We start from the raw sequence: 16,203 nt of genomic DNA, 5'->3' as shown, positions 1-16,203 counted from the left end.
CTTTTGAACTGTGGTGTTGGAGAAGACTCTTGAGAGTCCCTTGGACTGCAAGGAGATCCAACCAGTCCATTCTGAAGGAGATCAGCCCTGGGATTTCTTTGGAAGAAATGATGCTAAAGCTGAAACTCCAGTACTTTGGCCACCTCATACGAAGAGTTGACTCATTAAAAAAGACTCTGATGCTGGGAGGTATTGGGGGCAGGAGGAGAAGGGGATGAAAGAGGCTGAGATTGCTGGATGGCATCACTGACTCGATGGACGTAAGTCTGAGTGAACTCTGGGAGTTGGTCATGGACAGGGAGGCCTGGTGTGCTGCGATTCATGGGGTGGCAAAGAGTCGGACACCACTGAGTGACTGAACTGAACATGATATAGGTAGACCCTGGAGTTACTGCTCCTGGAATGTTTAATGACAAGCTCTGTGACTTAAGCTAGCCTCTTGGTTTACAGGTAGAGACAATGGGTTTCCTGTATCAGTTCTTCCTTATTTTGTCCACTCATCCTTCTTCTAGCCCGGCAGCAGTAAGGGTGTAGGACAGGCGGAAATGCCAGGGTATGGCATTTTTATCAGCGCATCCTGAACTTCATGGCCTCTAAAGCGGTGTTTTTTTGCACTGCTCAGCAACTTGAGTAGGCCCACTGTAACAGCTTCCACCTGTTGTAAAGCATGTAGGCTGCATAGAGCTGTGTTCCTTGACACTATATCCCTGCTCTGCCCCCTCCCACTCCTGGGACCAGAAGCCCAGAATGTACTAATTTTATTTCGCCATTACCCCAGGTTCAAAACTAACCCTTCATGGTAACCGACCATGGCCAATTCACAAGCCTGTCCCAGTTAGTGTCCATAAAGCCTGTAATTGTTTTGGGGTGGTGGGTCAGGGGTATGTTTGTATTTTGTAGAAAACAATAAAACCAGAAAGGCCCTTGTGTTTTGCCAGTATCACAAGCCCTCCTCCTGCAGTCAGGTGAAGCACAAGCCCAAGTTGCTACTTTTAAACTGGAAGAGCCTCTGAGATTAATAGGATATCATCAATTTAATGATAGAGAAAGATCTCTCTCACAGGAACCCACGTGCTACAGGATTGCCACCCTGGAATTATCACCACAACTTTCCCTTCTCAGTCCTCATTCTCCAACATCTCTGCACTCATGGGATTTTCTGTAACTTTCTGGCTGACTCACCAATTGTTGGGCATCACCCTGCAGGTGTGCATCCTTATTGATGCCCAGCCTTGAGACCAAAGCAAGAGCTGGGAACCAGGGACAAAGACGTCCATGGCTTATTAGATAAGGAATCTACGTGTCCAGAAAAGAAGGGTCCTAGCGCAACAGCATACCATGTTCAGCAGAGAGCAGGAAGGACATGGAGGCACTCTTCACTGCTTAAGGGAGGAACCCACCAGTCTAACACAGAGTTGACGTCAGTTTGTTCATCAGTTGCCAGGGAAACCAGTGTCTGGGCAGCAAGCACGTAGGGGTTGCCAGTAAACCCTGTAATTAATACAATTGGATAGTCATGTGAGTGAAGGAGAGTTGGGCAGGGGATGAACTGAGAGCAAAGAAAGCCATCTTGGGCAAGTAGAGAGTTGTCCTAGATCTAGAGCAGAAAGCAAAAGAGTGACCCCTGCCAGATGGCAGCTCCCCCAGATGCTGTCTCCCACAGGCTGTTGCCTCAGCAGTCCTTCACCTGCCCCACTTCTGCTCAGTTTAGCCAAGCTTCTCCCAGCTCTTTCCTAGGGTCTGAGGAGAAATGTTGAGATGAGGAGGAAGAAAAGTGGGCACAGCAGGTGCTGATTCTTGCAGGCTGCTTTTGCAAGAGTTGTAGATCATTGTGCAACTTACTGTTCTTCTCTGGACCTTGGATCCCTGGACATCATGAAATACAGACACCGATGCTGCCATTTTACTTACAAGGCTGAAGTGGGGTACCCATGAGATCCTGGGCTGAGGGTGCTCTTTGAACTCTAATGTGTGTTTAGTCCTGTCAACATTAGTGGCAGGTGTCCAGAACCCAGGTGGACACCTGAGCTCAGGTGGGGGTGAAATTGAGTGAGTCAATAATAAGGAAATTACCCTACTTCCCGAAGAGAATTCTCAGGAAACTGGGGCTGAGGGTCACATTATAGGGCAGATATAAAGAGCCAGTGCTTACCCAGGAACTCTAATTTGCCTGGATGTTCTGGAGCCTTAGAGGAAGAAACTGTGAGTGTCTCTGTCCTTGCCTCTTAATTTGTTTTCCAATGTCTGGTGAATATCTCCCTGCCTATGTGGGTGTTGAGGAAGGCAGGGTGTGTGTAGATCTTCCACTCCAGGAGGTTCAGTGCTGGTGGGGGGAACAAGTGAGGCAATAAGGGGTGCTCTTTACCCTTCTCCCTTTGTTTGGTGGGAGATGGGCTTCCAGGACAGGGAGAGGGGGAGAGTTGGATAAGGGATCCAACCAGATCTCGAATGCCATTGTCTGGAAGTCCCCAGGATAAAAGCAATTCATCATCTTCTTGGAAGGAGGCACGTCTCTGGTCAGGAAACCCCTTTCCTCCCATGAGCCTGCTTGGCAAACTTCAGTCCTTTACTAGGTCCTTTGGGCTTTCTTCCAGGTCTCTGTAACTCCCATAATTCTTCTCCATGCTCAAAACTTTACAGTTTCTCTCTGAGAGAGGAGAAAAGCCCAACACTGGGAGTGACCCATGTCCTGCACCCTGATCTCACTTAGCTCCTGAGTCCCTTTCTGATGGTAACCAGAAGCTCTACTGGACATCGGCTTTCCTCCTCTGCAGCCAGTCTGCCCCTGGTGGCACCTGTCTCACACGTCCCCTCTTCCATGAGGCCCCTGTCCAAGTCCTTTCAGGAGGTCTGGGCAGGACTCTGGCTGCACCAGGAACTTTCCTGGTGGAGCCCAGGAATGACAAATCTGGTAAAGAAGCAATCATGCACAATTCTGTGCTTAGGACAGAACTCACTAGGCATTATCACTCTGGCCTTTTGCTTCATATAGCACTGCAGACTCCAGTACTAGCCTGTCCAGAGCAGCAAGTGAGAGGAAACAAGCCAGCATTGTAAGAGGTAAAGCAACCGACTTTCTGGTACAGAAAAGGAGATCAGAGAGGGGAAGAGTCCCACCTGAGGGCACTCAGTGAGTCCCTCCTGATGTGACAATGGCCTCAGTGAGGAATTCTACATCCTGGCCACAGTGCCCCTGGCAAGTGTGAATAGACCCAAAAAAGATGACACAGAGCATCTGGGAGTAGATTCATGCTGCTGGCAGACCAGGTCAAAGGCCCAGCTGGTCCACTCATGTCCTCCCTGGCCAGACCTTATCCTAATTTTCCCTAAACTGTTTTTGGAGCCCTGCTACTCTTGGCCCCAGAGGATGGGAGAGGAGATGGGGAAAGGGCTTCTCCTGATCTCCAGGAGCTGGGCCAGCCCTAATCCTTGTCCTTGGACCAAGAGCACCCCCTCTCTCTTTTCCTCTGCCTAGGACATGCTTCTCCTCCCTCTCTCCGTGCTGCTCCTGTTCACACAGCCCTGGAGATCCCTGGGAGCAGAAATGAAGATCTATTCCCAGAAAACATTGGCCAACGGCTGTACCCTTGTTGTGTGTAGGCCCCCGGAGGGTGGCTTGCCTGGTCGTGATGGACAAGATGGGAGAGAAGTCCCCCGGGGGGAGAAGGGAGATCCAGGTAGAGCTGGGACCATGGGCTTGCCCTGATGGGAAGGGGTGGGTACTGGAATTGTAACCAGCTCCAAAACTCTGAATCTTCTGCTGTGCAAACCTTGAAGATGGTCTTCCCAAGAGGGGAGGTTTCCCCCAGATTTTCAGTGCACCTAAAACATGGCTTTACTGGTTGGCAAAGATTGGCTTGCTCAAGCCCTCAGCTCCATAAACCACTGGTCCTGATTCCTCCCCTAGGATCTTCAGACTCTACCCACTTCAAGAATGTACAGTGAGTGAATGGCTGGTATTTGGATCCCCTGCTCCAGAACTCATTGGGCTTCCCAGGTGGTGCTAGTGGTAAAGAACCTGCCTGCCAATACAAGGGACTTAGGAAATGCAGGTTTGATCCTTGGGTCAGAAAGACCCCCTGGAGGAGGGCATAGCAACCCCCTCATGTATTCTTGCTTTGAGAATCCCATGGACAGAGGGGCCTGGCTGGCTTTGGTCCATTGCATTGCACATGACTGAAGCAACTTAGTACATACATGTAGGAGACAGGAGATGTAGGTTTGATCCCAGAGTTGGGATGATGACCTGGATAGGAAATGGCAACTCACTACATTTTTGCCTGGAGAATCTCATAGACAGAGGAATCCACTGGGTTACAATCCACAGAGTCACAGAGAGTCAGATGCTACTGAGCACAAACCCTCCAAAACTTAACTGTTGTTCGTTCATATTAAATGTTGCCTCTGCAGAATGTTGAATATTTTTGAACTGATGACAGTGTTGTAAGTTTCAGTTTAATCATCTGTAGATGGGAATAATATCAACCACACAGTGACAAAGAATTGAGCCAAGGCTTTATTTCTTTGTTGGGTCTTCAAGATAAAGTTATATCCTTCTGCTGTCCCAACCAGCAAATTCTCCTATAGTTGCCAAATGTACTGGTTATTAAAGGAATTGTCTAGAAACACTGAGACACTGGAGAAAATCTGGGTGTTACTGGCAAGAAGTGAAAATTCGATGAACCAGTGACAAGGACGAGGGGACCACCATGGCCCTAGGCCAGGGCTGCGGAGGGATTAACTGAGGTCTTTCATCTTTCTGGAGTTTGTGTTTGATTGGAGAGGAAAGAAATGAACAACATTAAAGCTTAAAAGAATACATAACATCCCCAGGATTTGTAGGGTAAGAGATACGTATCGTATCTACCTGTCTTTTAGAAAGAAAGTAGCTCCTAATATGAATTGGCTGGGGCTTGAAAGGCCGCCAAAAAGTAATCTCAGAGGAGGGGTGGTATTCAAGGTGCCAGCTCTCTCTAGCTCCCCGAAGGCCCCTACATTGAAAAGTATCCCTTCTTCTACCTCCCTGCTCTCATGGGTGCCATGGTTTGTGCACAAGGATGGGCAAGCTCCAATGCTCCCTTCTAAGGAGTGACTTGCTTCCCAGGTACCTGCTGCCCTCCCCAGCCAGTGGGGAGCCCAGAAGAGGCTCAGCCAGGGACCAAGAGTCTCTGCCTGAGCACAGTGCACCAGGGGATTTGGGATGCAGGGCCCATCCTCTGGGCTCCCATTGATTGCCTAGTGAGATCTGGAGCTAAGAGCAGGACACAATGTCCAGCACAGAGGCTCTCATATACCAAATACCCACCAAATACCCCAGTCTCCCTCCACCTGCACATTCTTGGCCCAGCAAGCCTGGGCCTTCTTACCCTGGGGGAGTGGTTTCCAGATCTGAAATGTCACCTTTCCTCTCCAGGGCTCTGAATCCTTTTCAACCTTGAAGTCTTGTTTCCTATGAGTACGTGCGTGTCCATGGGTTGGGGGTGCTGGGATGGAATGAGGGACATCTCATAAGCTGTTTTCTTCCCTTGTTACCTGTGCCTCACAGTTTAAAACTTGATGACAAATTCCTTGCAGACCAGGACCTGGTGCTGACATTTACTTCGTGCTCAGTGCTAGGCAGAAAGCCATGTTCCACAGAGAGATTCTCAGTGAACAGAGAAATGAAATGAGGAAATGAACAAATAAGCGAATGAACAAGTTAGTAGTAACTGACAGATTTCTTTCATTGTCTTTTTGCACATAATGCTGACTCACAACAGTCAAAAGATAGAAACAACCCAAGTGTCTATCAACATTTATCCAAGGTGAATGAATAAAGAAAATGTATTGTATTCATACTATAGAACATTACTCAGCCATAGACTGGAACGAAGTACTGAGATGTGCTGCAAATTGGATGAGCCTCAAGAATGTCACTCCTAGTTTAAAGAGGCAGACACAAAGGGTCGTATATTGTATGTATTTATATAAAATATCCAGAATAGATAACAGAGACAGGCAGCTGCATAGAGGTAGCCAGGGCCTGGAAGGAGGAAGGGATGGAGTGATAAATGGCTATGAAGTTTTCTTTGGGATTAATGAAATAGTCTTGAACTAAAGAGAAGTGGCAGTTGTACAATTATGTCAATGTTCTAAATGCCACTGAATTGTATACTTTAAATGATTAATTACATGTAATTCCTGAATATCCAGTGGTTAGGATTCAGTGTTCTCACGGCCAGGCCTCAGGTTCAATCCCTGATTGGGGAACTGAGAGCCTGCAAGCTACACCTCACAAAAAAAAAAAAAGGTTATTTTTATATTATGTGAATTTCATCTCAATGAAAAAAGAATATCCAAACTCACAGAACTGAATGTATAATTCTTGAATCAATAGGCATCTCTCCCTTTAGTCTTCGAAGGCAAATCTCTTATATTTCAGACTTAGGCAGCCTCCTTAAGGTAATGTGATTTTTTTAAATGTTTGGTCATTTTTCCAAAACAAATTAGTACATGGTCACTAAATACAAAAAGAAGAAAATTAAAATTGCCTGAAATGTGCCCCTTAGAACGAACAACTGTTAACACTTGCATATGCTCTTCTTGTGGTTTTTTCAATGTGTGTTACATGTGCACATGCCTGACACATGCATGGACATGTTGAAGAAACCGAATCATATTAAATAGTGTTTATAAGTTTTATCACTTAATAATGAACAATAATGTCATCTATCTTCCATAATGTTAAAAGCATGTTACATAGTTTTTTTTTTTTGGATTAAATAGAATTGATCTATATTAGAATCAGATGTACATCATAATGAATTCATATTTGCATATGTTGTGAAATGATTGTCACAATAAGTCATCAACACACATAGTTACGATTTGTGTGTGATGAGAACTTTTAAGATGTGCTTGCTCAGCAATGTTCAAGCATGCAACCCAGGATTACTAACTATAGTAACTTTGCTGTACATTGTATTCCTGGGACTCAATTGTTTTTTAACTGAACACTTGTATCTTTTGAAGATTTCTATCCATTCTGCTCACTTCCCAACCCCACCTCTAGCAACCACAAATGTGATCTCTGTGTTGTGAGTATGCTGTTTTCATTCATTTGTTTTTTAGACTTCACATATAAGTGAGATCGTACACTACCACCCTTCTCTGTGACTTATGCTTATTCACTAAGCATAGTGACTTCAATGTTTCCCAACGTTGCCTTGAATAATGCCTGAATAATGTTCCATTGTATATGCACCCTGCATTTTCTACATCCATTCCTCCATCCACAGATACTTGGGCTCTAGGCTGCATCCATGTCTGGGCTACCATAAATGATGCTGCAATTAACTTGGGGGTACATGTATCTTTTCAGGTTAGTGTTTTCATTTTCTTTAGTTAAATGCTCAGAAGGGGAATTGATGGATTCTACGGTAGCTCTAGTTTTAACTTGCTGAGAAACCTCCGTGCTGTCTCCATAGTGGCTGTTCCATTTGCATCCCTAGTGCACAAAGCTTTCCTTTTCTCTACTTCTCCAGCACTTCCTATTTGCTGTCTGATAATAGCCATTCTGAGAGGTGTGAGGTGACAGCTCATTGTGCTTTTGATTTCTATTTCTCTGGTGGTAAGTGTCAGGTGTCATTTCTGACAGAAACTTTGGTTCTGGGAAAGGGGGAGGGCAGGGAGTCCATGGTCCAGGTAAAAGCTGACAGAGTGGCCCCAAGGCCACTGCCATAAATACCGTGGCCTTGGGGCAGGGGCAGGTGCACTGTACGCAAAGTCAGGTCCGTCTAGGTTTGGATCTGCCTCCAACTCTACAAGCCTGTTTCCTCACCTGTAAAATGGAGATGGAGACACGCATTTCCTACATCACCACTGGACCAGTCAGCTGAAGGGGGAGTGTCTGCACCCTACAGAACCCTGGAAGTTGCCAGGGCCCTGACCTGCAGGCAGCTGGCTCCTCCTGGGCTGGGATCAGCATTTTGCCCATCTCTTCTGTGGCCACAGGTTCACCAGGACCTGCAGGACGAGCAGGGAGGCCTGGACCAGCTGGTCCCATAGGACCGAAAGGGGACAATGGCTCTGCTGGAGAACCCGGACCAAAAGGAGACAATGGACCACCTGGTGAGCAGCTGGGCATGGAATGCAGGTGTTTGTAGATGGTGTGCTGCCGCTAGGCCATGGAAGTAGGCCTGCACAGATTCTACCTGCACAGATTCTAAAGAAATAGAAATCAAAATCATCCCAGGAGGATGAAGGAGGTCATTCTCAAGGTGGTACAGGGTTATCTCAGGAAAACTGGAGCTCCTGGGGAGGGTGGAGAGTGAGGGCAACATCTTTAGGAGGAGGCTGCCTGTCTGACTTCTATTACAGCCCCATCTTTTATGCACTCCCACTTCCAAGGAGATTCAGTGTCACTGACTGGGCTGGTCCTTTTTCCCAGGGCCTCCAGGTATGCCTGGTCCAGCTGAAAGAGAGGGCCCCTCAGGGAAGCAGGGGAGCATGGGACCTCCAGGCACACCAGGCCCCAAAGGAGAGACTGGGCCCAAAGGTAGGAGGGTGGTATGTGGTGGGTGAGGGAGGGAGAAGGGAGGGGTGACGTTGGCAGCCCTGGTGGGGACCAAGGAATGTGCACAGTGCCTGGAGAAGCCTGGAACCTCTGTGCCTGGTAGGCCTGGAGTGGGCCGCTCCCCCCACTTTCCCACACTGGCTGAATTTCCCCGATACTGTTGCTAGAGGACACCAAGCGATCAGGAGCAGTCTCTCAGGTTGCTCTCTCACCTGGAGCTGTGGGTGACAAACTGCACTGCTGAAGAAATGGTACCTGCTGAGCACACTCTCAGCCATGTTTCTCCAATGTGTTCCTTCCTCAGGAGGAATGGGTGCCCCAGGCATGCAGGGCTCCCCAGGCCCCGCAGGTCTCAAAGGAGAGAGAGGTGCTCCTGGTGAGCCCGGAGCCCCTGGAAGTGCTGGGGTGGCAGGTAAGCAATGGACGTGGGGCTGGGCTCATATTCCCCTGTGCCCACCCCCACCACCCTCCAGGTCAGAGCTGGCATTCCAGGGAGAGAGCCAGTGTTGGGTTTCGGGAACTGTCTGTGTCCAGGAACAGGGTGGTGTGAGCAGCAGGGACTGTCTGTATTCAGGGAAGGCTGGTTGTTAGGTTATGGGACAGTCAGTGTATAGAGAGGATGCAAGATGAAGTTCCAGGCACAGAGGGACATTTGTATGTGGGAGGGTGTACTCCTGGGGATATGACAGTCCATGTGTGGAGGTTGAGGGGGGCACAAAAATGCTAACATATATGTTCAGCACTCACCCATTTCTACTTCTCTTATCCAGGGCCTGCTGGAGCCATAGGTCCGCAGGGCCCTTCAGGTGCCAGGGGTCCCCCAGGACTGAAGGGGGACAGAGGTGATCCTGGAGAAAGAGGAGCAAAGGGGGAGAGTGGGCTTGCAGGTAAGGAAGCCTTGGGGGCCCCATTAGGGTGTGGGGCAGGGAGGCGGCCTTATTCAGCTCAGCTCTCCTCTCAGATAACACATTTCATTACAGGTGGGGGTCAAAGCAGGAAAAGTTGACAGGGTGTATGGCGAGGTGGACTCTGGTCTTAGCCTCTATGACTCACTGGAGGATAACCTGAGCAGATTTTCTATCTGATCTTTATGACAGGTCAACCTCCCTCTCCAGTTCATCAGATAACCTTGAACATCAAATAACTCAATGGATGGGAAATACTCAAGCTATGTGTATTCCTCTCCTACAACCATACCACCCCCTGCAATGCAAAAGGAAGTGCTATCAGATTCCTGGAATTTGGAATTAAAATGACATCTGGTTCACTGTCAGTGAGGCAAGGGACCTGTTCAAGGGATATTGTTCAGAAGAGAACCCCAGGAAATCCCATGGATGCAGAGGCCAGCTAGATCAGAAGAGGACTTCCTAGGTCTCTGTTCCACCTCTTTAGCCCACTCCCAACTGGCGTCCCCACCTGGACTTTCTTCCCTCGAGGCCTGGGCTCTGAGTGACCCCAGACTGTTCCGGATCTGTCTTTACATGGCCTCTCTCTCCTGCAGACATCAATGCTCTCAAGCAGCGGGTGACCATCTTAGAGGGACAACTACAACGCCTCCAGAATGCCTTCTCTCGGTATAAGAAAGGTGAGTTCCTGGACCTGACCCTAGCCAGGCCCTGAGCGTGAGCCTCAGAATTGGTCTAGGCTTGGCGTGTAGTATGCTTGTCTGGGTCTAAATTGGACTTGCTGGGACCATGACTGGGACTGGACCTAGACCTGGGGCAGGAGCGGGGCTAAGGACAGTGCTGGGGCAGAGCTGTTCCCCACGTGCTCCAGAAGCTCAAGCAGATGCACGGGACAAGGAGGAGGATGTGGTTTGAGTCATCCGTTCAGCCGACCTTACCCCGGCCTACCCTGGCGGGTTCCTATAACAGACAAGGGGACACGCAACCTAGGATGCATTTCTTCCCTCTGTGGGGCCAGGTATCCAAATGCCCAGAGAAGAAGCTGCACAGCCCAGGGCAGAAGAGAATCCAGACATGACCCTGAGAGCAGAGGTGGGATGCTGCCTGTGGGGTTCAAGGCTGCTCAGACCTATCCTTGGTGTGTGGCCAAGTATCTTACCCTAAAGATGTCCCTGGGTCTAGAAGGAATAGGCTGCCTCCAGTCTCTGGCCAGTCCTGGACTCCCCTGCACCTCTTAGGGAGTTTAAAGCAGAGATTCTTCCCTAAGCCTGGATCCTAAGCAGGCAGAGGCCTCTTGGAGCACACACCTGAGTGCCCTGCGTCTTTGGGATGCTCCATCAACTGCCCTTCCTCCTTCTCTGCTCTCCCTGATGACAGCTTTGAATGCACATCACTTATCAAACCTCACTGACCCAAAAAAAGTAGAGTTTTCTGAAGAAGCAGAGCACTAAGGGGCCTGATTGGGTGAGACATAGGGTTAGCTCCTAAGAACTCAAGCCAATTAAGTACTGAAGTAGTGGGATGAGAATTCTCAGCAGTTTATGTGTTCCTTCTTGCACAATCATATTTACATACCAATGTACTACCTCATTCCCTGGTAGCTCAGCTGGTAAAGAATCTGCCTGCATTGCAGGAGACCTGGGTTTGATCTCTGGGTCGGGAATATCCCCTGGAATGGAAATGGCAAACCACTCCGATATCCTAGCCTGGAAAAATCTCATGGACAGAAGTCCCTGGTGGGCTTCAGTACATGGGGTCAAAAAGAGTTGGGCACAACTTAAAACCTAACCCTTCATGCAGACTGATATAAACAAAGGTGAACTTGGGCATATTCTCTGGCCACCTGTGCGTACCTAAACACCATCACTCAGTCCACACCACCTACACACATGAACACACATGCAGACATAGGCACACCCATCCTGATGGACCTTGAGTCAGCCCATGTACCTTCAGATGGACACACGGATGTATTCACACATGCACACACATACCCACCCAGATGCATGGGACATAAACCAATCATGGCACACAAGCTTGCACTGACCTTGTCTGGGGCTGTCTGGGCGCCATCCAGACTACGTGGAAAATCTGGTCTCTGATTGCTTGTTGAAGTTACTCAGAGGAAAAGGGCAGTGGGTCAGGGTGCAGCCTGGGTTCAGAACCAGTCCAGTGAGCCCTCTTAGGAGCCCAGAAGATTTCCATGCAGACCCTGGAAGTCAGAGTGGTGTGGATGGGATGGAATAAAAAGAGATACTTAACAGGTCACATCAGGGCTGCTGTTTTGCAATGTACCTTTTCCTTAGAAATAAGGGATTAGACTCTGAAAAGAGATATGACTTTCCCTTATCACCTGAGATGTCATTGCCAGGATAGGGCTGAACACATGACTTTCTGAAGCCCAGACAGGAGTCTCTCCAAAGCTGTTCCCACCTTGCCCTCCCGCTCCCACATAGAGCCCTCAGATGTCGTCATCCCCTGCTCAGTGGTCCAGGGAGGCTGACTGGCCATAGGTTCACCTGCGAGCATATGGAAGCCAACACTGGACTGCCCCCAGTGCAGAGATCAGCACTTGGCTGCTCTCAGATGCACCTCTGTCCTCCCCTTTCTCCTCACCCCTTCACACTGCACAGAACCCCTCAGACAACTCCACATGCCCAGTCATCATGCAAGGGTGAGAGTGAGCCACCTGGTTGGTGTTTTCCACACTCTTAGGAACTGCCCTGACCTCTACAGTGTCGTTTCCCTGCCAAAGTCTTTCCTATTTACACAGTAATTAAAATGCCTTGCTTTTGTTCTATCTGGTGCCCTGGTACCCTCGTGGGAGCTGGGGACTCCAGTTGAAGCACAAGATCTAGGTGCTGCCACATCCCCAACCTGAATCTCCTCTTCCTCTAGCGGTGGTCTTCCCTGATGGCCAGGCTGTCGGGAAGAAGATCTTCAAGACGGCAGGTGCTGTAAAATCATATTCAGATGCTCAGCAGATCTGCAGAGAGGCTAAGGGACAGCTGGCCTCCCCACGCTCTGCAGCTGAGAACGAGGCCGTGGCACAGCTGGTCAGAGCCAAGAACAATGATGCTTTCCTGAGCATGAATGACATCTCCACGGAGGGCAAGTTCACCTACCCCACGGGGGAGTCACTGGTCTATTCCAACTGGGCCAGTGGGGAGCCCAACAACAACAATGCTGGACAACCAGAGAACTGTGTACAGATCTATCGGGAGGGCAAGTGGAATGACGTACCCTGCAGTGAGCCACTCCTCGTGATCTGCGAGTTTTGAGCTCCCCCACCCACCCCAGGGAAGGGGCAGTGCCCAGAGCTGTGAGCTGCCAACATCCCAATAAAAAGGTGACCCTCTGCTGCTCACAGCTTCCCCACTGAGCCACGGGATGAGGCCACAAGCCAGGCCTCCTATGGAACTCCTCCCTCAGAATAAAGTTTGAAACTGGCTTCACATCTGGAAGATCTGTCACAAAATAGGGTGGGGGTGGGGTGGGGGTGGGCAGCTTGCTGACTCAGGGGCAAGGCTAAAAGGAGGTCTCCAAGATGCCCTTGTTGAAAACTTCAGAGTCTCCTCCTCAACAAGACAGGTGTCTATCCCTGCACGTCTGCCAAATATGGACTGCATTTGACCCCACTAGTCACTGCTACATCCTTCCCTTTCCTCTCCTGCCTTCAATCTTTTTATCCTTCAGCCTCTTTCACTCTTCTCTCCTCCTCTCCTGGACATCCACAGAGAGGAGCAGGCATCTCAGCTCTGGCTAATACTCTACACAATGGTGAAAAATAAAAAGATTTTTCTCCAAGATCATTGTCAAGACAAGGAAAGTGAAAGTGAAAGTCTCTCAGTAGTGTCCAACTCTTTGTGAGCCCATAGGCTAATCAGTCCATGGAATTCTCCAGGCCAGAATACTGGATTGGGTAGCCTTTCCCTTCTCCAGGGGATCTTCCCAACCCAGGAATCAAACCCAGGTCTCCTACTTTGCATGCAGATTCTTTACCAGCTGAGTCAGAAAGATACCCTCTTTTTTTTTAAATTTATTTTAATTTGAGGTTAATTATTTTACAATATTGTATTGGTTTTGCCACACATCACCATGAATCCACCACAGGTATACACGTGCTCCCCATCCTGAACCCCACTCCCTCCTCCCTCCCCATACCATTCTTCTGGGTTGTCTCAGTGCACAAGCCCCAAGCATCCAGTATCATGCATCGAACCTGGACTGGCGATTCATTTCATATATGATATTATACATGTGTCAGTGCCATTCTTCCAAATCATCCCACCCTCTCCCTCTCCCACAGAGTCCAAAAGACTGCTCTATACATCTGTGTCTCTTTTGCTGTCTTGCATACAGGGTTATCGCTACCATCTTTCTAAATTCCATATGTATGCCTTAGTATACTGTATTGGTGTGTTTCTTTCTGGCTTACTTCACTCTGTATAATAGGCTCCAGTTTCATCCACCTCATTAGAACTGATTCAAATGTATTGTTTTTAATGGCTGGGTAATACTCCATTGTGTATATGTACCACAGCTTTCTTATCCATTCATCTTCTGATAGACATCTAGGTTACTTCTATGTCCTGGCTATTATAAACAGTGCTGCGATGAACTTTGGGGTACACGTGTCTCTTTCAATTCTGATTTCCTCAATGTGTATGCCCAGCAGTGGGATTGCTGGGTCATAAGGCAGTTCTAGTTCCAGTTTTTTTTTAAGGAATCTCCCCACTGTTCTCCATAGTGGCTGTACTAGTTTGCATTCCCACCAGCAGTGGAAGAGGGTTCCCTTTTCTCCCCACTCTCTCCAGCATTTATTGCTTGTAGACTTTTGGATAGCAGCCATTCTGACTGCCATGAAATAATACCTCATTGTGGTTTTGATTTGCATTTCTCTGATAATGAGTGATGTTGAGCATCCTTTCATGTGTTTGTTAGCCATCTATATGTCTTCTTAATATTTAGAGAAGAGCTAAGGAGATCAGCCCTGGGATTTCTTTGGAAGGAATGATGCTAAAGCTGAAACTCCAGTACTTTGGCCACCTCATGAGAAGAGTTGACTCTTTGGAAAAGACTCGGATGCTGGGAGGGATTGGGGGCAGGAGGAGAAGGGGATGACAGAGGATGAGATGGCTGGATGGCATCACTGACTTGATGGACGTGAATCTGGGTGAACTCTGGGAGTTGGTAGTGGACAGGGAGGCCTAGTGTGCTGTGATTCATGGGGTCGCAAAGAGTCGGACACGACTGAGTGACTGATCTGAACTGAACACCTACCCTACTCAAACTCTTCCAGAAAATTGCAGAAGAAGGTAAACTTCCAAAGTCATTCTACGAGGCCACCATCACCCTAATACAAAAACCTGACAAAGATGCCACAAAAAAGAAAACTACAGGCGAATATCACTGATGAACATAGATGCAAAAATCCTTAACGAAATTCTAGCAATGAGAATCCAATAATACATCATGACCAAGTGGGCTTTAACCCAGGGATGCAAGGATTCTTCAATATCCGCAAATCAGTCAATGTAACACACCACATTAACAAATTGAAAAATAAAAGGCATATGATTATCTTAATAGATGCAGAGACAGCCTTTGACAAAATTCAACATCCGTTTATGGTAAAACTCTTGAGAAACCAGGAATAGAAGGAACATACCTCAACATAATAAAAGCTATATATGACAAGTCCACAGCAAACATTATCCTCAATGGTGAAAAATTGAAAGCATTTCCCCTAAAGTCAGGAACAAGACAAGGGTGCCCATTCTCACCACTACTATTCAACATAGTATTGGAAGTTTTGGCCACAGCAATCAGAGCAGAAAAAGAAATAAAAGGAATCCAGATTGGAAAAGAAGAAGTAAAACTCTCACTGTTTGCAGATGACATGATTCTCTACATAGAAAACCCTAACGACTCCACCAGAAAATTACTATAGCTAATCAATGAATATGTGGCAGGATATAAAATCAACACACAGAAATCCCTTGCATTCCTATGCACTAATAATAAGAAAACAGAGAAATTAAGGAAACAATTCCATTCACCATTGCAACGAAAAGAATAAAATACTTAGGAATATATCTACCTAAAGAAACCTAAGACCTATATATAGAAAACTGTAAAGCACTGGTGAAAGAAATCAAAGAGGACACTAATACCATGTTCATGGATCGGAAGAATCAATATAGTGAAAATTAGTATATTTCCCAAAGCAATCTATAGATCCACTGCAATCCCTATCAAGCTACCAACAATATTTTTCACAGAGCTAGAACAAATAATTTCACAATTTGTATGGAAATACAAAAAACCTCGAATAGCCAAAGCAATCTTGAGAAAGAAGAATGGAACTGGAGGAATCAACCTGCCTGACTTCAGGCTCTACTACAAAGCCAGTCATCAAGACAGTATGGTACTGGCACAAAAACAGAAATATAGATCAATGGAACAAAATAGATGCCCAGAGATTAAACTACACACCTATGGACACCTTATCTTTGACAAAGGCGGCAAGAATATACAATGGATTAAAGACAATCTCTTTAACAAGTGGTGCTGGGAAAACTGGTCAACCACTTGTAAACGAATGAAACTAGAACACTTTCTAACACCATACACAGAAATAAACTCAAAATGGATTAAAGATCTAAACGTAAGACCAGAAACTATAAAACTCCTAGAGGAGAACATAGGCAAAAGACTCTCCGACATAAATCACAGCAGGAT

At 47.4% G+C, this 16,203-nt stretch overlaps 1 protein-coding gene across 1 annotated transcript in view; it reads left to right on the top strand.

Annotated features, from left to right (window-relative positions):
• The first annotated feature begins 8,061 nt into the window (after positions 1–8,061).
• Positions 8,062–16,203, top strand: part of LOC104984467 (conglutinin-like) — a 51,732-nt gene continuing 43,590 nt past the window's right edge. The window contains exons 1-4 of the mRNA XM_010834194.1: positions 8,062–8,134; positions 8,429–8,536; positions 8,859–8,966; positions 9,325–9,441. Coding sequence (XP_010832496.1) covers positions 8,062–8,134; positions 8,429–8,536; positions 8,859–8,966; positions 9,325–9,441 — 406 coding nt within the window. The remainder of the gene's footprint in view (positions 8,135–8,428; positions 8,537–8,858; positions 8,967–9,324; positions 9,442–16,203) is intronic.

Source organism: Bison bison, unplaced genomic scaffold (assembly GCF_000754665.1).
Source record: "Bison bison bison isolate TAMUID 2011002044 unplaced genomic scaffold, Bison_UMD1.0 scf7180017864029, whole genome shotgun sequence".
In the NCBI taxonomy this organism is placed as follows: Eukaryota; Metazoa; Chordata; class Mammalia; order Artiodactyla; family Bovidae; genus Bison; species Bison bison.
The sequence above is the reverse complement of the archived record's forward strand: the minus strand, read 5'-3'. Positions and strand labels throughout refer to the sequence as shown.